This window comes from Zea mays, chromosome 1, assembly GCF_902167145.1.
Source record: "Zea mays cultivar B73 chromosome 1, Zm-B73-REFERENCE-NAM-5.0, whole genome shotgun sequence".
Taxonomy (NCBI): domain Eukaryota; kingdom Viridiplantae; phylum Streptophyta; class Magnoliopsida; order Poales; family Poaceae; genus Zea; species Zea mays.
This window is the reverse complement of record NC_050096.1, coordinates 125,173,864-125,198,618: the sequence shown is the minus strand read 5'-3', so window position 1 is coordinate 125,198,618 and position 24,755 is coordinate 125,173,864. Positions and strand designations below refer to the sequence as shown.

The 24,755-nt window shown below is 41.2% G+C and overlaps 1 protein-coding gene and 1 long non-coding RNA gene across 2 annotated transcripts; both read right to left on the bottom strand.

The window, feature by feature from the left end:
• Window positions 1-601: 601 nt before the first annotated feature.
• On the bottom strand, window positions 602-2,316 carry LOC103638419 (uncharacterized). The gene is made up of 4 exons (XR_558779.2): window positions 1,945-2,316; window positions 1,625-1,858; window positions 1,459-1,528; window positions 602-915 (listed from the first exon to the last, which is right to left on the bottom strand). It is a non-coding gene; the product is annotated as an uncharacterized lncRNA (long non-coding RNA).
• Window positions 2,317-2,344: 28 nt separating this feature from the next.
• LOC103644896 (uncharacterized) lies at window positions 2,345-4,536 on the bottom strand. The gene is made up of 8 exons (XM_008668045.1): window positions 4,400-4,536; window positions 3,823-4,244; window positions 3,657-3,737; window positions 3,449-3,568; window positions 3,100-3,356; window positions 2,782-2,988; window positions 2,585-2,677; window positions 2,345-2,512 (listed from the first exon to the last, which is right to left on the bottom strand). The coding sequence occupies exons 1-8, from the start codon at window positions 4,534-4,536 to the stop codon at window positions 2,345-2,347; spliced, it is 1,485 nt and encodes a 494-aa protein (XP_008666267.1).
• Window positions 4,537-24,755: the final 20,219 nt, after the last annotated feature.

Genomic DNA, 24,755 nt, shown 5'->3' with positions numbered 1-24,755 from the left:
GTTGCAATTACTACATCTTTTGCAACGTATTCAAGTGTTGCAGCAGTTCGTTGTTACAATGGACTATTCTGTTGCAATAAGTTATATTGCAACTATTACGATAGTTGCCAAAAACTCTATTGCCACAACATATTTCATGGTAATAAGTGTTAATGCCACGTTTAAATCTGTTGCAAATGGCTTTGTTACCACAAGATGCTGTGTGGCAACAAAACACTAGTGCCACACCAGTGACTCGTGGCAACAAGATGTATTGCCATGCAAATAATTTCGTTGCATTTGATCATTTTGCAACATAATGTGTCTCGTGGCTACATGACCTTTTTGCTATAAAATTATCTGTGGTAACAACCGATATAACAACAAAAAATATCGTAACAAATGATGTTGCAACAAGAAGAAAAGGTTGCGACTACCGAAGTCCCAACGAAATAGATCCATGGTAATTACATCTTATTGCAACAAAAAAATCATTGCAACTGAACCATACAACAACCAATAAAACCGTTGCATTTACATATATTCAAACCCACAATTTATACGACAATGCATTTTGCATTTGTATTGGGTAGAAAATGTTATGCAAAAGAATTATATTTTACATCAGTAACGTAAGAACCAAAATTGACAACCATAATATTTGTCTCTTATCTCATATATTAACTACATCCATACCATAAGTTGTAACAAATAGGTTGCACCAAATAAATAGTGGCCAAATACAAATTAATTTGATAACATAGCTCACAGTCATAACATCCTCATACTAGCTTGGTTGTGATAACATAGATAATAAACTACTCAGGACTAGCAAATTATTGGAAGTTTTTTTTGTCATCGTGTACCCCTCCATCCCCTCCATTGATGCAAGCGATGGTTAGCTAGGCTGACGACGATATCACGACGACAAGGAACCTGTTGGAAGTGTTAAAAACAATAATTAGTAAAGCTACAATAACTTGGTTAATCATTAGTGAAAGACTACAACTGTAGTGCCTACAGCTACAGCTACAGCACAACTCCTAGCAAGCAGCATCAGCAGCAGCAAGCAGCAAGCAGCAACATGCAGCATGCAACAGCAACAACATGTAGCAGCACGCAGCTAGCAGCGGCAAGCAACAAACAGTAGCAACCATCAGCAAGCAGCAAGTAGCAACACGCAGCATGCAACAAGCAGCAACAACAACACGCAGCAGCACGCAGCTAGCAGCGGCAAGCAACAAATAGTAGCACGCAGCAAACAGGAAGCACGCAGCAGCAAGCGTTCTACTCTATCTCTACCAGAGAAGGCAGCTGCAGCACCAGCCTAACAAGAGCGAAAACAGGCTACCAAATAAGCATGCTGCACAGAGCCACAAACATGTGTACTGCTCATATGGTTAACTAAAATCTGTTTAGGCTACTAAAATCCATTGCATGCACAACTACAAAAGAAATAAAAAAAGATTGTGGACATACCTTAAACACACTTTGATAGAGCTTCTTAAGTTGATCTACCTTGCTTCTCGCTTGCACTTGCGGATTGTACCTATTATCATATCCAGGATTACAAAAACAAAACTATCAAAAAAATGTTGTAAAACAGTTTATATGATCATAATACAAGAACATTTGCATTCCATACACATTCGCTTCTTTTGTTGCCCCTTGCCTGCACACGTCTTGTCACAGCATTCCTTAGAGTGTAAGAGCTAATATAGTTTGCTGGCATATTGTCTTTCTTATTGTTTGTGTCTGGTGTACGAACGTTGTTTGCACTACTTGGTGCAGGTGCAGGAGAATCAGCTGGGATGAATTCAGGAGGTTTAGTAGGGACAACGGAAGAAGGATCGATTGGAGTGGTGCTTTCACGGTTGCTCTGCATTAAACAATTGATCAAACAATTTATGTTGCAAAAGTTTCTAATAGCAATGATGGTAAAAATACAAATATCAAATTTTATACCTGTTGTGCTACAACAGCAAGGGCAGCAACCATTTCTTGCCTCATTTCTTCTCTAAGCACTTGTCTTTTTTTTTCTTCTTCTTCTTGCAGTGCTTGCATTTTTTCCTGGAGTATTCTTTCTCGTTCTGCAACCTCACACGCAAGTTTTTCATTTAACAACTGGACCTGACTTTCGAGTTCAATGTTTTTTTGGTTGGTTGCAACCGTGGCACGAGCTTGTTCGAGGAACTTTGATTCCATCACTTGACTTCTTGTTGGATATCTTGATAGGTACCCATGACCATGAAGTCTGTTTGCCTTACATCCTGTTGTTTCCTTGAATGTTGTTTGGAAAATAGCATTTTCCTCTTCTCTTGTTAGATAAAATTTTTCTGTTTGATATATTTCAAGTTAGCTCAATTCAAATAAGAATTGATGCCGAGTATTTTAAAGTATGTTTTAGTAGTAAGCTTTGTGATTTACTCACATAAATGCCACGTGAAGCCTCTTCCGACCATTCATCATTTTTACAATGAGTAATCATCCAAAGGGATAGATCGGTTGGTTCTATACCAGTTTCTGGATCTCTCTGTAATGTGAAGAATGTATCATACAAGTTTGTCATTAATCATGGAAAATAAAGTAGTGGTCATATCATTACCTGTTGAAAGCTTATTTGGGAAAAAGTTCTAGAACCCATTATATGCTTCGTTCTTTGTTTCTGACGGTTTTCCGAGTTCCGGCTGCTTATTTTCTAGAAAATAATAATAGTTGGAAATGAATTAATAAATAAATCGCTAGAATCATCCATATTATGCAAGTGCCAATCGTTAAAGTAAAGGAAATGAAATAGCAAACCTGGAATTTCTCAGATCCAAAATACAACACCATGTAATGCCACTCGACGATGTCTACATCTTCAGGCTTGTTTTTCATCCTTTCAGCATAACTATTGTATGCCTTGTATGTTGAGCTTAACGTTGATCGCCATCCTTTGTATCTCTCCTTAGCAATAGACCAGATCTTTTCATGCGCGTCCTCATTGGTTAGAAACTCCCACCTTCGCTGTTTCAGTTTTGATATAAAGAGAAGGTTAATTGTCTAGTAATTTGGGAATAGTAGACCACTAATAGTTCTAGCTAACTGTTAGGGCTCAAGTAAAGAAATTTCACATACCAGTACGTCAGAGGCTATAGAAGATCTAACATTGAGCTCTATATCTTTCCACTTTTTCACTCCAATGAGTGGTGCCTTTTTCTTTGTAAACAATACGATTTCATCCACAAAAGTGCGAGCGTTTGGTCCTACAGGACCTCCAAGCTTAGATGAAAATTCAATCTTAAGTTTGTGATCACCGTTCTTGATCCGCTTGGTGGCTGCTGCTATACCCTTAAGGGTACCACGCCCCTCCTTTTTAAAGACTCCATCGTTATCTACATATATACCAATAACATCTGAATGGGTAGAAATATTCAAAGTAGAAGATTGCAACATTTGAATAAAAAACACTCTTAGTAAAAAATACCAGGATCTCTTTTCCTATGACGTCTAGCATGAGATGGCCAATTAGTAGTAGGTTTGCTGCTGCCATGAATTTCTTCATCTGATAATATTAGGTCATCATTGCTTTGTCGTTCATACAATACTGCGGATAGCATAGGCATCAGTTACATCTCTAACAATTTGCGAAAATATAGACTATATGTTAGTAGGCTGTAAATAAAAGAAATTACAGATATCTGGAAGATCGCCTTGATGCCTTAACCATTCTTTATATGTTTTGATCGTATCCTCCCTGAAGTCATCCATTAAATCTGCACTTAAACAATATGTAAGTTTAACTGTGGAAACTATAACATATCATGTATTTAATGTAATGAGTTTGACATCTTAACTTACCCGTTTCTGGATTATCATGTTGTAGTATTGCAAGCCACTCCTTATATGCATCAATCGACACTTCTATAGTTTCTTCATCAACATTTGTTCGCTGTCTTGGACGCTTGATGGGAGTTATGCTTACCTCTAGATCACTGGGTGGATCTTTTGTGAGCACAAAACTTATTTTTCTCTCATCCATGTTATCAGACAGCATGGCCTCTTCTTGGTGGATGTAATCAAGTGCCAATAGCCTGGATCGATCAATGCCACATCGTTTCTTGTAAAACAAGAAGTCCCTCCCAGAATATCCAAGTTTCGATTTTATGTACACCACGTTGTAAAAGGCAACATAAGCTTTATCAATATTTACTGTGACAATTTCTTTTCCAGGTTGTGCTCCAATGCAATGGAATTTCAAGGTCCATATCTCACCAGTCAACCTGCCACACAAATATATTTTATGCAAACAATGACTAAAATAGTGTTGTAAAAAGATTTCATTCAACAATTAAGAGGTATGAAAACAATATACTATAATTATGATCTGCGCCAAGGCCAAAGCAGTAGAGAACAATATGGGTAGATAGATTTTTACTTGTCAGGAAGATCAAAGAAGACGTTCTTCCCGGCCATAATCTCGTCCACAATCCGTGTACCAAGTTGGCTACCATTGTCGTTGGTGCACATATTAGCTTCATTGCTTGTCGGCTGCAAACCTCCTTGAGTCGTCATCCTGGTGGAACACGCAGAAAGTATGACTCTGATTTAGTTTTCAAGGCTATTTGCTTGTTACAGCTTCTCACCAATATTCTGAATATAATTATATATAATTATATATATATATTTATATTTGCTGGAGCTGTCATTTTGCTGTGGTTCTAGCTAACTGTTAATGATCAAATAATCACTTACAACTTGCCACCTTGGTTGTGTTCACAAGCTCGAGTAGTAATGCACTAGAATTTTCTAAGTATAATGAAGACACACTAGCATCATGCACGCCATGTAGAATAATACCAAGTACAATAGCACTGTTGCTCATGTAGAATAATACGAAGTACTAGCATCATATTCTCTGCATATGCTCATGTAGAATAATACGAAGTGCAGCAGCAGTAAAAAGCAAGCCAGCTTGAAGCGGTGGTGATTGGTGAACGTGGGGAGGGCGCGCAGCGTGGAGAGCAGGCGTACAGTAGCCCGAAGCGGTGGTGATTGGTGACGTGAACAGCTCAACTGCAGTGTCAGGACTCGGGAGGCCAGAGGCGCCGCGGCGGACGCGATGGTGAACTGGTGATTGGTCGGGCGCGTACGCCGTACGCGCGTGGATATGGTCGGGCCTCGGGCGACCCACGGCCGGTGTCGAGGGTGGCTCAGCCGTGCAGCGAAGAGTTGTCGAGGGACGGCCGGACGGAGGAAGCACGATTCGGCTAGTCGGACGGAGGAAGGAGAAGCAGGATTTTGGACTCTGGCAGCGGCGGCGTGGAGAAGTCAGAGGAGTGAGCGCTAGGTTTCTGGACGCTTTAGCCAATTAGCCCGTGGCCCTGTGGCCGGCGCTTAGATGGACTGGGCCTCAAAGTTGCACTGATGTCTGGACTCTGGAGCAGGCTCTATTGAATTATTCCCGAACTAAAAATACGGTAAGAAAAACGGGATCATCCCGATTAAAAACAGGATCCCGGTTAAACGGTCGGAAAAACAACTCTACCGTTTCCGTTTTCGTTTACCGTTTTGTATATCCCGTTTTCGTACCGTTTTTGTTTTTTAGACGGGTTCGAAAATGACCGGGACAAAACTAACAAAATCGGTTATACGATAACGGTTGGTATGGGATTTTCCCATCCTACTTTCATCCCTAGTCACCAGGGGCGGAGCCAAGGGGGGGCCGGCAGGGGCCATGGCCCCTCCCAAGGCTGCCACATAGACAAGAGTATATATAGTCTAAATTTTGTGTGTTTAAATCTATATACTCTAAAATTTAAGCAGCATAATTAATCAAAGGTTTAATATAGTGGTTGGTAATATATGATCCATAACTCTGTTGTAGTATGCCAACCGAAGTCTAAAAGAGACAAAGAATATAAGATAAAATATTCGTTGAACGACCAATCGATGCATGAAACGTCAAACCTAATTCGCTTGCAGACGCTGATATCTGAACCTCACCCACTTATGATTCATCCTATCATTTCGCTAGGCAGCCGCCGATTGCCGCTGACCACTTGACTTGCCACTGCCATAGCCTCACAACCAAAGTCCAAAGAAGGTGATCACACGAAGCAGTAGAATGAGTGCCAGCAACTTATATACATACTACATTAGATCTCATGGATAATAAAACCTATAAATTTCAACTAAAGTTGTCACCTGATAGTTGGTGTGTACACAACAAATTTGACATGTACCTATGTAGGTTGACGAATTTTCATGGATTCTCGAGTCTAGTTGGATTTTTGAACTCTCTCATAAATTTGTTAGCTGCCTCATGAATACGATCATTATATAAAAGTTGAATCTCATCGGTCACATATTCATCGTTTTATCGTCTTTATTTTTTTGGTATTGTTCTTGCGTCACAACTTTAGTTCAATATATTAATTAGCTATAAAAGAGACTCATGGACTAAGATAATTTATAAAGGTTTAGAATTCTTATTTCATAGCGAGTGCTTAAAATTAGTAACATTATATAATATTTTTATCAATTGATCGGCCCCCCTTATATCATAGTTCTGGCTCCGCCCCTGACTGTCACCATCTGAGAACAGAATAATAATGCTGTGATTAAACGATGCTAGTCATGTATCCTCGTCAAAGAACCATGCAAGTTCAGCATCTGAAGTGAATGGGAATTTTACAAACATAGTGCATACTGTCTGAAGGGACATTGGGCGCCAGGAATGGGGAAAATTAAACGATGCTACTCATTACAGAATGTTTGACTTACTTGGCTCCTCACCTCCTTGCTGACGAAGGAACAAGATGTCGCTCCTCAGCTCCTCGCTGACCCTCTGCTCTTCGGTAAAAAATTTATAGCCTTAGCTTAGTAGTCCCCTCTTGATCAATTCTGGATCCGCCAATGTGAATAATTGTTCATAGTACAAAAAGAGGTTTGCCATAACGAACATGCATGCCTTAGAAGCCTTAATTAGAAGCCTCAGGTGAATAATTGTTAATGGTACATGTTCAAATACTATATGGCATTTGTTTAGAAAAATTAAACGATGGGAACGAGAGAGTATATATGTGTATACGTGCAACAATCACTACTACATATATGACTATTTAAGACACACCATTAAAGACTAATATAAGTATATTTTATAGAAGTGTCTTATATCATATGAAGTCGTCTAGACTATAAGAAACATTGTAGATGTTAGTGAGTATACTAGACACTTATAAATATGGAACCATCTTCACATGATAGTCTGACAAGACTTATATGAAAAACGTAGCAAATAGTGAAATCACCTTAAGTTGATGATATATACGAATCACTATCCTTTTGTTTCCATCCCCCGACGCCGTCTCACCATACACACTCGACGCCTCCCTCAAGAACTGCTGCCGCCACACTTAGGAACTGCCACCGCCGCCCAATAATCATGGACTCCGAACCCCATGAATCGCCGCCGTCAGAGGCCGTCTCGTGTCGCGGTGGCTCGGAACAGTCGACGCCAGGCTGCGGCGTTCATTCGTGGCACCATCAGCAGCAACCACCAACTCAAATAATCTAGGTAAACAAATAAGACTCCTCAGATTATATAATCCACTAAAATAATTTAGATTGTCTAATAATATATTTGCTATTGTTAAAAGCAAAACTTGAAGAGGAAAAAGCCATTTTTTTTCTTTTTCTCCACTGCCCTTTTCTCCTTGTCTCATGTCGACCAGGCTTTCAGACTTATCCACCGCACCCATCTCCAGCTCTCTGGAATTTCTTGCCATCAGCCCTCTGCCCTTCTTCCTGCAGTAGAGAGTCGCCGCCCCTCCCAAATCCCCTTCTTCAGCGAAGGCCTCCAGCGCGGAGGGCAGCAAGGAGCCCCCGTCGCTGCCGCCAGCATCTCCCCCCTTAGGGTTTGGTCAGCGGCGGAGCTTGGGGGGCGGCTTTGGAGGAGCGGACTCCTCGTCTTCGTCCGATCCGGCTTCCTCGGCTGACGAATCACCAGACTCGCTCAGCTCGGTGCCAGCGACGGAGCTGAATAGGCGCGCATCACCCTCGTCGTCCTAGCCGTCACCAGCTCCGTGAGTATCGCTGCTCCCCCTCAGAACCCCCAAAGCCGATGTTGCTTGTGTAGTCTGCTAATCTGGCTCTTCTTTTTTTTGGAGATTTGAATGTGCCTTCAGTTGCTAGTCCCCGAACCCTATCCCTCCGCCGTCCTCAAGGTGCAGGTCCACCTGATGCGACACAACTCGCCTGCCGAGCTCGACGTCCCATCGTCGGCTTCCTCTCTCCAGGGTCCAGGCAAGTCCCCGAACCCTATCCCTCCGTCCGTCCCTTAGAGGGGCAGGAGCATACGTATCATTGTCTTTTGCAATAACTAGTAACGGTTGCGCGCCTCGCGTGCGTGGATAAAAAATTGCACGCATGGATAAAAAGTGTACATGGATAAAAAACGTAATGTAAATGATAATTACAGTATTATGTCGTTTAGAAGATGTGCATACACATTTTGCAATTGTAGAGATAATTCAGTAAGCTGTTCATACACATTTTACAAAGGTAGAGAAGGGGCTAATTCTGTCTTTTTCATCTTCTGAAATTAGTTTCTTATATTTACACAATTTCTTCTAAGGTTAAACATGAATACATCCATAATTATACCGTGTGCATAAAATAAGCACCTTAGAACTTCATAGAGTGTTCATGTAGAAGCCTAGAAGGCAATATCTAGTTTTGGGAAGTTTTTTTGGTAGTTTCTTTTCGGATGCGTAAGGGTTCTTGCTTGAACCTGTTGATGAATGATCATGAAAAAATAGCGAGGTGCTATAAATTTTACTTATGGACTATTTAGTCAGGTAGCCCATTTCAAGAGTTTGAGAGTATTGAGACTCTACGAAAATGTTATACATAAAAAGCATGATAGATGCACATAAATATTAATTTAAATTCGTAATAAGAAACAAAAACACGTGCACAGAAATAATAATACCAGAAGAACAAAATTTCTGGTTAAATGCCAACAACAACAACAATGTGATCTTTTAACTACATATTGAAATTTTCCTGTCAAGCATTGAATGTGTACAACAGTGAGCGCTTGCTTTGAAGCGATATCCGTATATATAGCATCACACAACGCATACAAATGCATTACACAACGCTCAGTAAGCTAGTGCATCATACAAATGCATTACACAACGCTCAGTAGCATATTAAAGCTTTGTATTGTTTGCACTGTGATATATACCTCAGTAGTTGGGCATTATTGAATATATACTAAAGTCATGACAACCAAAATCTACTGATCAGAACTGGATATGTAATAGTTACGCGATTGTACGCGTTTGCCTCAATTCAGTGTGTGCCAACCTCGGATAACATCTTTCTCGTATCCAATAGTCTGTGACTTTTCTTTTAAACAAAAAAATCATCATCGTTTGCGTCGCGTGACGAGTCCACAGGTGCTACATATCCATCATCAATGTATGTGTTGTCTTCTTCGTCCTCCTCATCTGCTAACCCAATATCATGTGATTCTTCCACAAATTCAGCAAGTGCTTTCTCAATGACACAAGCATCACCGATTACACCTTCCATGTCAGACCTTCTCCACTTCACCAATACTTCATCGCTGCTTGAAACACTCATGCCTTCGAATCCCACGTGCAGCGAATCAAGATCAATTTCTGAATTTTCAGATTCTGGCATGGCGAACAGATTTCGGGGATTCATTCTTACAATAGTGCACCAATCTTTTTTCTTTGTACCATTGACATAAAACACCTGCTCAGCTTGTGAACCAAGAATATAAGGCTCATCTAAATAGCACAACCGAGTTTTATCAATATCAATAATTCCATACTGATCCCTTTGGTAGCCTCGTCCTTTGTTCTTGGCAGTAGGAACATGGAACCAGTTGCACTGAAAGAGGAAAACTTCCTTACCTTGAGGAAAATCTAGTGCAATAATTTTTTTAATCACACCATACCAGTCAATATTACCAGAGCTTTCATCTCCTTTCACAACAACACCACTATTTTGTGTGCATAGGTTCTGCTCTATCTTTTCTGTACGAAAAAGAAATCCATTGATGAAGCATCTGTTGAAAACACGAGCCCGATGGTCTGGTCCTTGTGAAAGTGTGTAGAGCAGGTCACTTGTCTTCCCTTGTTGATTTAGTTTGCTGATCTGCAGCCAACAAAACATGTTTAAGTTATTTGCAAATATAATACTGAGCAGCAGTTAGTGGATGGCATTACAAATAAAACAAATTACTCATAACCCACCTTTCGCTCGAACCAGCCTACAAATTGTTCCTTGTGCCTTTGATCAACATTCCGTGTACTTAATTTTTTTAGTTCGTCCATATGCTCGCTACAATATTTTAAAAGAGGGCTTCAGGTAATTCAAATTCTATGAAACATGCCAATGCATAGTATCAAAATATAGATTTTGAAATAAGATCTTACTTTATCCATGGAGTAGCCTCATCACAGTTTTGTAATATGTAGTGCCTCATTCGTTGCAGCTCACTCCTAGAAAGTGACTCGACAGTGAATCCTTTCTTAGTGTAGTCAATGTTGGCAAATACACTTAAGCCAGATGGTGGTTCATTCACAGCAGCAGCTTCATGACGGTCTGCATGATTAAGCTTGGTTTCCACGTCTTGCAAGAAGCGACTGCAAAATGTCATGCACTCCTCTAATATATATCCCTCAGCTATCGAGCCTTCAGGGTGCGCTTTGTTCCGTACATAGGCTTTAAGAGTACGTAGATATCTCTCAATTGGATACATCCATCTATAGCACACGGGTCCACCAAGTTTAGCCTCTTCAGCTAGATGAATTGACAAATGAATCATTATATCAAAAAAGGCTGGTGGGAAAATCATCTCAAGCCGACAAAGGGTTTCAGGAATCGAGGTGCTCAACTGCTCTAAATCTTCAGCACTCAACTCCTTTGAACATATTGCATTAAAGTACCTACTAAGCTGAATCAATGGAAGAGCAACATTTTCTGGCAAAACATTGCGAACTGCAATGGGTAATAGTTTTTGAAAAATAACATGACAGTCATGAGTTTTTAGACCAGACACCTTACACTTGTTCACATCCACACTCCTCTTTATGTTAGAGGCATAACCATCAGGCATCTTCACGCCTTCTAGGAATTGGCATAACCATATCATCTCATCCTTACCCAATGTGTAAAGTGCTGATGGCAAGGTGTATTTTCCATTCCCGAGCACAATGTGTTGATCCTTCCTGATGCCTAAATGCTCCATGTCAAGTCGAGCCTTCTCGCCATCCTTAGATTTCCCTTCCATACCTAGCAAAGTCCCCAATATGCTGTCACAAATGTTTTTCTCAATGTGCATCACATCCAAATTATGCCTTACGAGCAATTTTTCCCAGTATTGTAGTTCAAAAAAAATACTCTTTTTCCTCCAATTGTGCCATCTAGTTTCTTCCTCACGCTGCTTCCTTTTCCTTGTAGACTTCCCAAAAGTGATTTGCTCAAAACTTTCATACTGTTGCAGAACCCCTTCACCACTCAATGGCACTGGAGGCTCCCTTGTTTCCACAGTATTGTTGAAACTGGCCTTGTTCTTGCGCCACCTATGATCCATAGGCAGAAACCGACGATGTCCCATGTAGCAATGCTTGGATCCACATTTCAACCATAAGAAGTCGGTATCCTTGTGGCAGTATGGACATGCAAACTTGCCTTTTGTGCTCCAGCCAGATAACATCCCATATGCTGGGAAGTCATTAATTGTCCAGAGAAGAATTGCTCTCAAATTAAAGTTCTTCTTCTCCTTGGCATCCCATGTCTCAACACCTTTTTCCCAAAGGTCTTTGAGCTCATCAATCAGAGGCTGCAAATATACATCAATATTGTTTCCTGGAGAGTTTTTACCGGGTATCAACATTGACAACATCCAGAAAGGTTGTTTCAAACACAACCAAGGTGGCAAGTTGTAAGGGATTAAAATGACAGGCCATATAGTGTACGCAACATTGACCATCCCAAATGGATTGAAGCCATCAGATGCAAGACCCAACCGAATGTTACGAGGATCAGTAGCAAAATCTTTGTATATGTTATCTACATGCTTCCATGCCTTAGAGTCAGCAGGGTGCCTCATTTTGTTATCTTGGACTAAGCCCTCCTTGTGCCAACGCATATATTCAGATGTGGTCGAATTCATATACAACCTTTGCAATCGAGGAATAACTGGGAAATATCTTAGGATTTTCCGCGGGGCACGCTTGTTGGTTGCCTCCTCATGATGCCCAGAAATCGTTGGTTGCCATCTAGACTCACCACATGTTGGACATGTATCCATGGCTGCATATTCTTTCCGAAACAACAAACAATCATTGACACATGCATGTATCTTTTGGTAGTCAAGGCCAAGATCATGAATAACCTTTTGTACTTTATCCAATGTGTCCGGAACACAGTGGCCTTCTGGGAGAACAAGCCGAAACAACTGAAGTACGGCCGCTAATGCACTTTTACTAAGACCAAACATGCATTTAATCTGAAAGAGCCTTACTATAAAAGATACCTTAGTGACCTCCTTGCAACCTGGATACAATTCCTTCTTTGCCTCTGTTAATAGATTAAAGAATGCCTTTGCTTTTGCATTTGGCTCTTCATTAATTTTTCCTATGATGTCTTCGTGTATAGCACCACTAATTAGCGTTGAAACTAGTTCGGTCACAGAACCACTGTCACCTGTTTCATCATCATTGACAACTGCTGCAGCATTGCCCTCATCTGAATCATTTGCTTGGTTTCCTTCTTCGATGAAGCTCTCATCAAACCCTCTAATAACCAAGTGACTCTGAACCTGAGATTGTGTTCTGTAGGACATGCATCGACATCTTGAACATGGGCATGGTGCAGTTTCTCCTCTAGTAGTGCCACCAAATGTAGTTTGTATGAACTTTCTGAAATTTGTTTGCCACTCATTTGTCGTGAAGTGCATGCGCATCCAACTGCTATTATTCTGAGACATGGCCTTCTAGTTAATGATTCAAATCACCAGTCGAGCCCTATAACAAAACAAATCAAAGTTAAATAGATTTTCAGTCATAATCAGTATTGATCTTTAAAGTTTAATGATAAGTTACTAATTCATGCAACATGCTTGGCTCTTTTGTGCGGCTTTCTTAGCCATACTAATAAAACTGGAATGTGAACAGCCATTTGTTTGAAGTAACATGTGCTGAATTGCATTGAGAGAAAAGAATTAAGTGTGTTGTGCATAGGCATTTGTTTGAAGCAATGTGCACATCTCAATGATTCTTGCTGTCAGTCACACTTGAAAACATTTTGGTGCCGACATGCCTAAAATCATTTTGGTGCTGATGCTAATAACAATTTCAGAATTTGCCCTTTGCATCACATTTTCAGAAATCACAGTTTCACATCCATTTTTTTAAAAAAATACAGTTAATACCAATATCTTTGTGCAGTGGAGTTCACAGTTCAAAAGGCAGTTTGCACATCTTGAGGAGAATTATAGTGAGAAGGAGAAAGAGGTTCTACATTGCAAAGAGAGCATGCTTCTTTACCAAGGTACATGATTCATGACTGCAATGTACCTTTGATGTGTGGCATTGTGAATTCCTAATCCTGAACATTGAACAAAACATCGAAGTGCAGAACTTACTATCGAATGCTAACATAAAACTGCATAAAACTTAATATAAGACTTCATGAATATGATTTTCAGAATACAAAAAGGATGGGGGGTTACATCTAAGACACTTGCATAACTGTTTAAGGGGAAAGGAAAGTGATACTCCATGTCCATGAATATTATTTTGGCATATCATACATGCTAAAACATTGAAAATATAGAAGAATTAAGATTAGGACATAAGTTGTTCTGAACTGGCACTAATGTCAACAACAGTAAATCAGTAATAACCATTCTCAATACTCAACAACACGCAGATGTCTGAACTTACCTAGAACTCCATATATATGTTGATGACTTGTTGGCTCTTTGGCTATTGCTTGAACCTACAAATCAGCAATAAAGTCTAGTTAGATTTGCAAATAAGCTACTAGGAGTTTAGGATAGCAAGGCAGTGCTGCTGCTTGGTTGTTCCACTCAGTAAGTCAGTAGCAGCCAACCACTAAGTAATATGAATGCCTTATGTCGGTTTTTTGTTGCTGTTAAAGCTGGAATACATGTTTGGTGCGGTTAAGTAATATGAATGCCTTATGTTGAGTTTGAAAATGATGAAAATGATTCCAGAAAAACGCCAAACATGAACAACAAATGATGTTGATTCCATGGCTTCAGTTAGTTTTTCTTTGTACGTTTTCACCCTTTTATTAGATTGTGTTATGGTGTTAAATTATTGCTCAATTAGTTATTATCATTTGTAGTTGGGGGTCATATCTTTTCTTTAAGCGCAGTCCTGAAAATAACACATCTCTACAATTATGTTGCATAGACATTTGTTTGAAGCAATGTGCACATCTCAATGATTCTTGCTGTCAGTTACACTTGACAGTAATAACCATCTAAGACCCCCTCACGCAGTGCCTCTAGGTGGGAGAAAACAAAAAAAGGTTCATAGGCAGCTCTGGATACTTCAATCCTGAGGGGACAGCTTCGCCTTCGTCCAGGTCACCAGGTTCAGCGAATCCGGCTCCTTGCATCGCTCCTCCGGTAACCTTCTCTTCCTCAGTTTCCCTTTGAGAATATTCCACACTCAATTTTCCTCACTTCATTTTAGGTCCTTTATTTTTATACCTACAACATATACTTTCTCTACTATTTCGACAAGGAACTGCGCCTCTATCTGGGTCAGCGAGTTTGGCTACTTCTATGTTGCTATCATTGTACTGCTTATTGCTTCTTTTTCCTAAAGAAAATGTTCACTACCTGCTTATCATACTGATTTTTCTACTGCTATTGTTTGATCTGCTAAAACAAAAGGGATATATATTCAACAATGAAAATAGAACTGATAAAATAAATACTTCCACCCTTACAAGTCTCTTTTGAGTATTTCCTCCCACCCTTGCAAACTGTGGTATATCATACGCTAAAGTTGTTGTAACACGCTTCATATCGTCCATCAAATTAAGTAACGTTCTCCTTTACTTTGTTTATATGAATAATTTACTGATTATAGAGATTTTATGCTAAGAATATTCCTTTTTCCCTTTTTATTACTTTTATTTTGTTAGTTCACCTTAAAATGAGCAAGCTCCATTATTATCGGTTGTTATTGTTATAAGATTTCAAGTGAGTGCATTTCCTCAGGCATTTGTTTGAAGCAATGTGCACATCTCAATGATTCTTGTTGTCAGTTACACTTGACAGTAATAACCATCTAAGACCCCCTCACGCAGTGCCTCTAGGTGGGAGAAAACAAAAAAAGGTTCACAGGCAGCTCTGGATACTTCAATCCTGAGGGGACAGCTTCGCCTTCGTCCAGGTCACCAGGTTCAGCGAATCCGGCTCCTTGCATCGCTCCTCCGGTAACCTTCTCTTCCTCAGTTTCCCTTTGAGAATATTCCGCACTCAATTTTCCTCACTTCATTTTAGGTCCTTTATTTTTATACCTACAACATATACTTTCTCTACTATTTCGACAAAGAACTGCGCCTCTATCTGGGTCAGCGAGTTTGGCTACTTCTATGTTGCTATCATTGTACTGCTTATTGCCTCTTTTTCCTAAAGAAAATGTTCACTATCTGCTTATCATACTGATTTTTTTACTGCTATTGTTTGATCTGCTAAAACAAAAGGGATATATATTCAACAATTAAAATAGAACTGATAAAATAAATACTTCCACCCTTACAAGTCTCTTTTGAGTATTTCCTCCCACCCTTGCAAACTGTGGTATATCATACGCTAAAGTTGTTGTAACACACTTCATATTGTCCATCAAATTAAGTAACGTTCTCCTTTACTTTGTTTATATGAATAATTTACTGATTATAGAGATTTTATGCTAAGAATATTCCTTTTTCCCTTTTTATTACTTTTATTTTGTTAGTTCACCTTAAAATGAGCAAGCTCCATTATTATCCGTTGTTATTGTTATAGGATTTCAGGTGAGTCCATTTCCTCAGGCATTTGTTTGAAGCAATGTGCACATCTCAATGATTCTTGTTGTCAGTTACACTTGACAGTAATAACCATCTAAGACCCCCTCACGCAGTGCCTCTAGGTGGGAGAAAACAAAAAAAAGTTTCACAAGCAGCTCTGGATTCTTCAATCCTGAGGGGATAGCTTCCCCTTCGTCCAAGTCACCAGGTTCAGCGACCAAAGGAACTGCGACTCTATCTGGGTCACCAGGTCACCATGTTCAATCCTGAGGGGATACTTCACTAGGTCCTTTATTTTTATACCTACAACATATACTTTCTCTACTATTTCGACAAGGAACCGCGCCTCTATCTGGGTCAGCGAGTTTGGCTACTTCTACGTTGCTATCATTGTACTGCTTATTGCCTCTTTTTCCTAAAGAAAATGTTCACTACCTGGTTAGCATACTGATTTTTCTACTGCTTAGCCAAAGTCAGAAGGATCACCTGAAGGCTGAGTCCCTGGCTGAAGGCATGAGAGTCCCTGGCTGAAGGCTGAAGGCAGGCGTGGAGTCCCTGGCTGCTGATGGTTGTGTGTCCTGGCAGGTGGCTGAAGGCTGAAGGCAGGCGTGGAGTCCCTGGCTGCTGATGGTTGTGTGTCCTGGCGGGCGGCAGTTTGAGTCCCCTGCAGGTAGTGGCGGCTGTAATATGTAGTAGTATAGGCATGCAGACAACAATTGGAAATTGTATGATTCATGTGATCATTTTCCTTGTATTATTTTCTATTTTTGGTTATATATCAGATTTTAGAAGATTCTTGTGATCCTTTTCCTTGTATTCTTTTGTATTGTTGGTTATATATCAGATTTTAGAAGATTCTTGAGATCCTTTTCCTTGTATTCTTTTCTATTGTTGGTTATATATCAGATTTTAGAAGATTCTTGTGATCCTTTTCCTTGTATTTTATTCACCTGCGTGTTTTATTGATGTGTGTCTGAGAGAACAAAAACTTCTAGATTGTTCTTTGTATTTTTCTTGTAACGTATCAATAAATTGAATATATTTCCCATCGCGATCCAGACACAGAACGCAAAGTTGGATCATGGCTTAGACATGTTGCGCGCGGCAGGTCCGTATATACTACGATTTCCTTGGCCTTGCGCAGACATGAGAGTATATGACATAGGGTGGCCTCACCCTCCCTGCACGCCCGGTCGGTTTGGATGAAAAAAGAATTCTACGCACATGCCGCGTCTCGCTTTACACTGCTACTAATGCTACCACTTTACTGATGTTGTAATATCCAGTGAGCCACTAGGAACATTTTGCAACAACTGTTCTAGTGATAGCAGTAACATCTTTCTCTTGCAACGAAAGTCATGATTATTGCAACGCACAAATAAAGTGGCAAAAAGGTGCATATTTTGCAACCACTTTTAAAGGTTGTGGCAATAACTAACACGTAATGCTACAACTTTACTGATGTTGTAATATCTGGTGAGCCACTAGGGACATTTTACAACAACTATTCTAGTGGTAGCAATAACATCTTCATGATTATTGCAACGCACAAGTAAAGTGGCAAAAAAGGTGCATAAATTGCAACCACTTTTAAAGGTTGTGGCAATAAGTAACACCTAATGCTACAACTTTATTGTTGTTGCAATATCCGTGTGACACTAGAGTAATTTTGCAACAACTGTTCTAGTGGTCGCAATAACACCTTTCTCTTGCAACGAAAGTCATGGTTATCGCAATGCACAAAAAAAGTGGCGAAACGGTCCATATATTGCAACCACTTTTAAAGGTCATGGCAATAAATAATATCTAATGCAACAAAAATATTGTTGTTGCAATATCTATCGTGGCATTAGGGTGATTTTGCAACAACTGTTCTAGTGGTCGCAATAACACCTTTCTCTTGCAACGAAAGTCATGGTTATCGCAATGCACAAAAAAAGTGGCAAAACGGTCCATATATTGCAACCACTTTTAAAGGTCGTGGCAATAAATAACATCTAATGCAACAAAAATATTGTTGTTGCAATATCTGTCGTGGCATTAGGGTTATTTTTTAGTAGTGTAATAAAATTTTGACCAACTACTTAAAAGCAATGCTCATCTTTAACCCCTGTTGTTGATTAGCCTTACACATCACATGAACTCCCACCTTTGGTGAGTTCATGCCACTGGTTCTCCACAACTTGTTGAGCTATGATCATGTGCGAGCTCACCCTTGCTGTCTCACACCCCCCATAGGAGAAGAACAGGTGGTTCAAGTTGTGCCACGCAACGAGGAGTTCGATTCGATCTAGGTGGCGTCTCCTAGTTGACTTTCTGGCGCCAAGGATAGATTTTAGATCCTGTTATATTTATCTTTTATTTTGTAAGACTTCCGCTATGTAATAAGTACTCTGATTATATTGTGACATTTATGTCTATACACTCTATTATTATATATGTTATCTTCTTGGCGCATGTATGAGATGCACCCGACTTTGTCCCTTAAAGCCCGGGTGTCACACAGGGGCAATAAAAAGGATCCCTGCTCCTACTCCATGCAATCTTAGCGAGCCATCAAAGTACATTTTCCAGACTTCTACAGCTTCTGGGTTTTCTAGGACCTGGTGCTCAGTCCATTCTGATACGAAATCAACTAGTGCTTGAGTCTTTATTGCAGTACGAGGTCAAAATTCTATATCATGAGCTCTGAGTTCACATGCCCATTTGGCTGTTCTTCCAATAGTTTCCTTATTGTGGAGTATATCTTCTGATGGGAATCTCGTGATTACTATGACTTTGTGGTAGTCAAAGTAGTGTCGGAACTTACGAGCAGTTAGAAGTACTACGTATAATAGCTTCTGAACTTGAGGATACCTTATCTTCGAGGGACCGAGGACTTCACTGATAAAGTAAACCAGATGTTGTACTGGATACGCACGCCCTTCTTTTGTCTGCTTGACTACCAACGCAGTACTTACCACGTGAGTCGTGCAAGAGATATATAGCAGTAGGTCTTCAGCCGGCTGATTGGATGTAGCTAGGCGTGGTGGCTTGAGTACTGGTGGTGTAGTCAGAAACTTCTTTAGTGCTTCCAAGGCTTCTTGAGCTTCTGTCGTCCACTAGAATTTATCCACCTTTTTGAGCAGTTTAAAGAATGGCATCCCTTTCTCACCAAGCCTTGATATGAATCTACTCATCGCTGCCATGCATCCAGTGAGCCTTTGTACTTTCTTCTATGATCACGGTGGCTCCATCCTCATAATGGCTTCAATATTTTCTAGATTTGCCTCTATTCCTCGATGGGTGACGATAAACCCGAGTAGCTTTCCAGCCTGTACTCCGAACACACACTTCTCTGGGTTCAGTTTCCATCTGTAGCGCCTCAAACTATTGAAGATCTGTTGCAAATCCTTGATGAAGTTGTCTGATTTTTCTGTCTTAATGACTACATAATCAACATAGGCCTCTACTCGCTTGCCCTAGTGGTCGGCTAAGCATGTTTGGATAGCCCTTTGGTAAGTCGCTCCAACGTTTTTGAGGCCGAACGACATGGAGGTATAGCAGAAGGCTCCAAACGGCATGATGAATGCAGTCTTCTCCTCATCTTTCTTTGCCAGACTGATCTGACGATATCCAGAGTAGCAATCTAGGAAGGAGAGCATAGAACAGCCAGCGGTCAAATCGACTACCTGATCTATTCTAGGGAGTCCAAAGGGATCCTTCGGACAGTGCTTATTGAGAACGGTATAGTCGACGCACATGTGCTAATCAACTTTATTCTTTTTTTGTACAATAACAGGATTTGCCAACCATTCAGGATGTAGTACTTCTCTAATGAATCCTACCAACACCAGGTGATGAGGACATCACTTCTATACATACAATGAATGGACCGATAACACGATCTCGTGCATGACAGCTAAATCTCCAGGTACGTTCTACCCTAGTCAATTGTGTTTCAGAGCTTACGCTTGGGGCCATAGATGTTTTGATGATTAGGTACCTTGGAGAGGACCAGCAAGGACTTGGGAAAGGCCAAGGTGTTGAGGAGGAGCAGCAAGGGTGGCCACAACAGGAAGGAGATCAAGTCCGACTCGGCTGCGACTCCATCTCGGGTTCCAGGACCAGTCTGCACTAAAATGGACGCCCAGGATGCATCCGGACTCCGATTGCGACATACTTGATATTGTTCGAAATATAAGGAGATTATCTAACCAACCCAACTGGTTCCACCTTAAAATTCATCTGGAGTCAACGGGAATCGTCGAAACAATTCAGCGTTCAGATTATGTTTTGGTGCTGCGACACCGTCTGTTGGGCCGTTGGGCCGTGTATTGCGTCGACGCCCATTAGGGGCGAGTCCAGGGGTCACGCACGCCCTAATACTATATTTATTCAACAGCCACCGCCACATTAGGTTTTGGGTTTTGCTTAGATCAATTCTGTCATCGAACAGTGTCGCCGTCATCGGTTTGTGAGACCCCAACCCGTAATCAATACAATTTTGGTTGTGTTTCTTTCCTGTTCTTGCTTGTGTTCTTGATTGCGCTTGCAAAGATAAGCCTTCGTGGCGAGGTCATTCGTGTGTCACAGGTGGTAACCAATGGAGCCGTGGTGTAGTGATTGCGAGGAACCGTTCGCTCGGAGCCTTGGATCATCAACGTCGAGATCTCCACTCAATCAAGTTATCGTATCTCACGAAAGATCGGGCCGCGTCTTCTATCAATTGGTATCAGATTTCCAGGTTGCCCGTGAGGTATAATCCTACCTTTAGATTAGTTTTGTTTCGTCCCATAGTCCACAAAAAGCCAAAAAAATAATAATTACGATCAGCTTATTGCGACCTAAAACCATCGCTTTAGCCTTTGCACAATTCAGTTTTAGAGTCCGCAGTTCTGAGTTCGTGTTCTAGGTTGAGTTTGGTTGCTGGTTTAGATTTGTTTTGGTTCAGTTTGATTATGTCCATCCGCTTCCATCCTACAAAACTGACCATATCTACAAAACAGATCCTATCTCTAAAACCGACCCTATCCACAAGACAGATCCTATCTCTAAAACCGACCCTATCCACAAAACAGATCCTATATCTAAACCGACCATATCCACAAAACAAATCTTATCTCTAAAACCAACCTTATCCACAAAATAGATCCTATCTCTACAACCGCCCCTATCCACAAAATAAATCCTATCTCTAAAATCAACCCTATCCAAAAAAAACCGAACCCCCCACACTTCCAACACCTCGCTAGAAACCCTGATTCGGAGTCCAAACTTAAAACGGCCATAACTTTCGCCTCGGAACTCGAATCGGGCCCATTTTTTTTCAAATCGCACAGAATTAAATTTTGCATCCGATTCTTTCCGGCTTTGCCGGATTCGCTGTTTTTAAAATTCCTAAATTTGGCTTGGAAATAGGACTTCTCATTTTCCAAACATTTATTCCGATTTTAGGGCAAACTTGCAGAAATTCCAGAGGACGCGTCACTGCACAAAAAAATCTGAAACTTGGTGTATTATCTTCTTATGTGCTGCTGCAAAATAGAAAAATATAAAAAAAATATTTGAAAAAAATCGCAAAAAAAGAAGGGTAGCACATAACCAGAAACGCTAGTGTTCTGTGCACCTCTGTGATTATTTTGCCCCAAGCCTGTTTTCTTGCTGCACCCATATACTTGTACCTCCTTTCTTGTGCCTTGGTCTAACTGTTATATTACATTTTCTAGGCTAACAACTAGGACGAGTACTTGGAACACTTATTCAGCATTGCTATCTGTTACTGACTTGTGTGCCACATATATATATTTAGTCAGCCTTCCCAGAACTCCAGCTTTCTCTCGAGCAGAACAGGTACTCCTTTGCAATCACACCCACGCTCGTTGGATAGTCACACCGGTCACCGTTTGCCACCTGCAGTGCTGGTAAGAACGTTGTAAGAGCGGGGTAAGACGCTTCATAATTTGTATTCCACCACCACCACCACCCTGAGAGATAGTTGTAGGGTTCACATTGTTTGTTGCCTTTTTGTCTCTTTTTTGTGCTAACAATGACAGGACCAAAGAATCAAATGGACAAGGACAAGGGGCTTAAGCTTAACGACGATGAGTGTCTCTCAGCTGGAATTGAAGGAGATGATGCGCGCGATGACTGAAGCTTTTAAAAAATACCAGGACTCTGTGGCGACATCCTATGAGCAGCTTGATCGACAAGTTGCTAAACTTGTTACACGCATGGACGTACTGGAGGCTCGTTCCCCACCACCAACTCCAGCCCCAGCTCACTCTCCTGTGGACGACGACGACAACGATGACGACGATGATGACGATGTTTATGCACCGCTGCGGCAACGCCTCGCACGTAATCGACAAGGTATGGGAGGTAATGGTAGACGTCGTCATCATAATCCTGAACGAGACCATGATCCATTTGCTAAGATTAAGTTCTCTATTCCACCGTTCATGGGTTCTTATGATGCTGAAGCTTACTTAGACTTGGAGATGACGGTAGAACAAAAATTTAATTCCCATCTTGTTTTTGAGCAGCATAGGGTTAGATAAGCCACTAGTGAATTTAGAGATTTTGCTATCATTTGGTGGAATGAACTTGTTAACGCACGTGCTGCACCACAAACATGGAATGCGTTAAAAGAGGAGATGCGAGCTCGCTTTGTTCCCCCTTCTTATAGACATGATCTTCGAAAAAAATTGCAACGCTTAGATCAGGGAGACATGTCGGTACAGGAATACTACCAAGAGCTTCAGAAAGGTATGCTACGATGTGGGGTAGTTGAGGATCCGGAGGATCAAATGGTTAGGTTTTATGGGGGATTAAGGCGGGAGATTCAAGATATTGTTGATTATAAAGAATATCATTCTATGCAATGCTTGTTCCATCTTTCTATGTTGGCAGGAAAAGAATTGCAGGGTCGTCAATAGCAGAGGAGCAGCACTTTCACGCCACACTAGCCACCGGCGCCAGCCAAGGCGTTATCCTCTTCGAGCGTACGGACGTCCACATCTTCCTCCACCAGCGGCACACGCAGCACCGCACCTTCGGCATCACAGGGACACGACAACAGCAAGTCCTTGGTGCCTTCGGGTGTTGCAGCAAAACATGCTACGGCCACCTCTTCCACAGGCCACTCCTTCGACATCAAGTGCCACCGCTGCCAGGGACTTGGCCATATTCGGCGAGATTGCCCCAGCAAACGGGCATACATTGCTACTGGTGATGGTGGGTATGTTAGTGCTTCTGATGTGGAAGATGAAGATACTGTTGGAGCTAACATTGCAGAGACTTATGCTGGTGATGAAGAGGTTCTTGGTACAACAGTGACCGAGACCTATAAGGCCTTGATTGTGCAACAAGCTTTGAGTGCCACGGCTAGTGACGACGACAACAGACAGCGCCACAACCTCTTCAACATGTTCCTCATCGTCAAGGACTGTCGTGTACATACCATCATTGACAGTGGTAGCTGCAACAACTTGGTGAACGTTGAGGTGGTCAAGAAGCTTGGCTTGACCACACAACAACATCCCCACCCTTATCACATTCAATGGATTAACAACAGCGGTAAGTTCAAGGTAACAAAAACAGCAAGGGTGCATTTTTCTATTGGCTCTTACCATGACTTTGCTGATTTCGATGTGGTGAGTATGGATGCTTTCTCTCTTTTACTGGGACGTCCTTGGGAGTTTGATACTGATGCTATTCACCATGGTAGATCTAATAAATATACTTTCATGCATAAGGGAAAGAAAAGTGTGTTGCTTCCTATGACTCCCACTGAAATGGTCCACTTTGAACATGAGAAAAAGACTAATGTTAGACTAATGCTAAGCAAAAATGTGTTTTGAACTCTAAAAATCAGCAACCTATTAAGTAAAAACTCCTACTTTGCTAGCCACTAAATCTGATCTTGATGAGTTACATGCCTCTTTTGGACTTTGCTATGCCTTAGTGTGCAAAAATGTTTTCTATTCCATTGATGATACGTTTATTGCTTTGCCACCGGCTATTGCTAACCTTTTGCAAGAGTATATGGATGTGTTTCCCTCTGAGATACCCCCTGGATTACCACCTGAGTTGCCTCCAGATTTTTGGGTTAGTTCCACCTTTAACATTTCAGATTTGACGCCATATATGGGTGACGAAGATGAGATCGAGTCGAGGACGACTCCAATTCAAGAGGAGGATGATGATGAGGACATCACTTCTATACATACAATGAATGGACCGATAACACGATCTCGTGCACGACAACTAAATCTCTAGGTACGTTCTACCCTAGTCAATTGTGTTTCAGAGCTTATGCTTGGGGCCATGGATGTTTCGATGATTAGGTACTTTGGAGAGGACCAACAAGGACTTGGGAAAGGCCAAGGTGTTGAGGAGGAGCAGCAAGGGCGACCACAATAGAAAGGAGATCAAGTCCGACTCGGCTACGACTCCATCTCAGGTTCCAGGACCAGTCTGCACTAAAATGTCGCCCAGGATGCATCCGGACTCCAATTGCGATGGACTTGATATGGTTGAAAAGATACGGAGATTATCTAACCAACCCAACTGGTTCCATCTTAAAATTCATCCAGAGTCAACGGGAATGGTCGAAACAATTCAGCGTTCAGATTCTGTTTTGGTGCTGCGACACCGTCTGTTGGGCCGTTGGGCCATGTATCACGTCGAAGCCCATTAGGGGCGAGTCCAGGGGT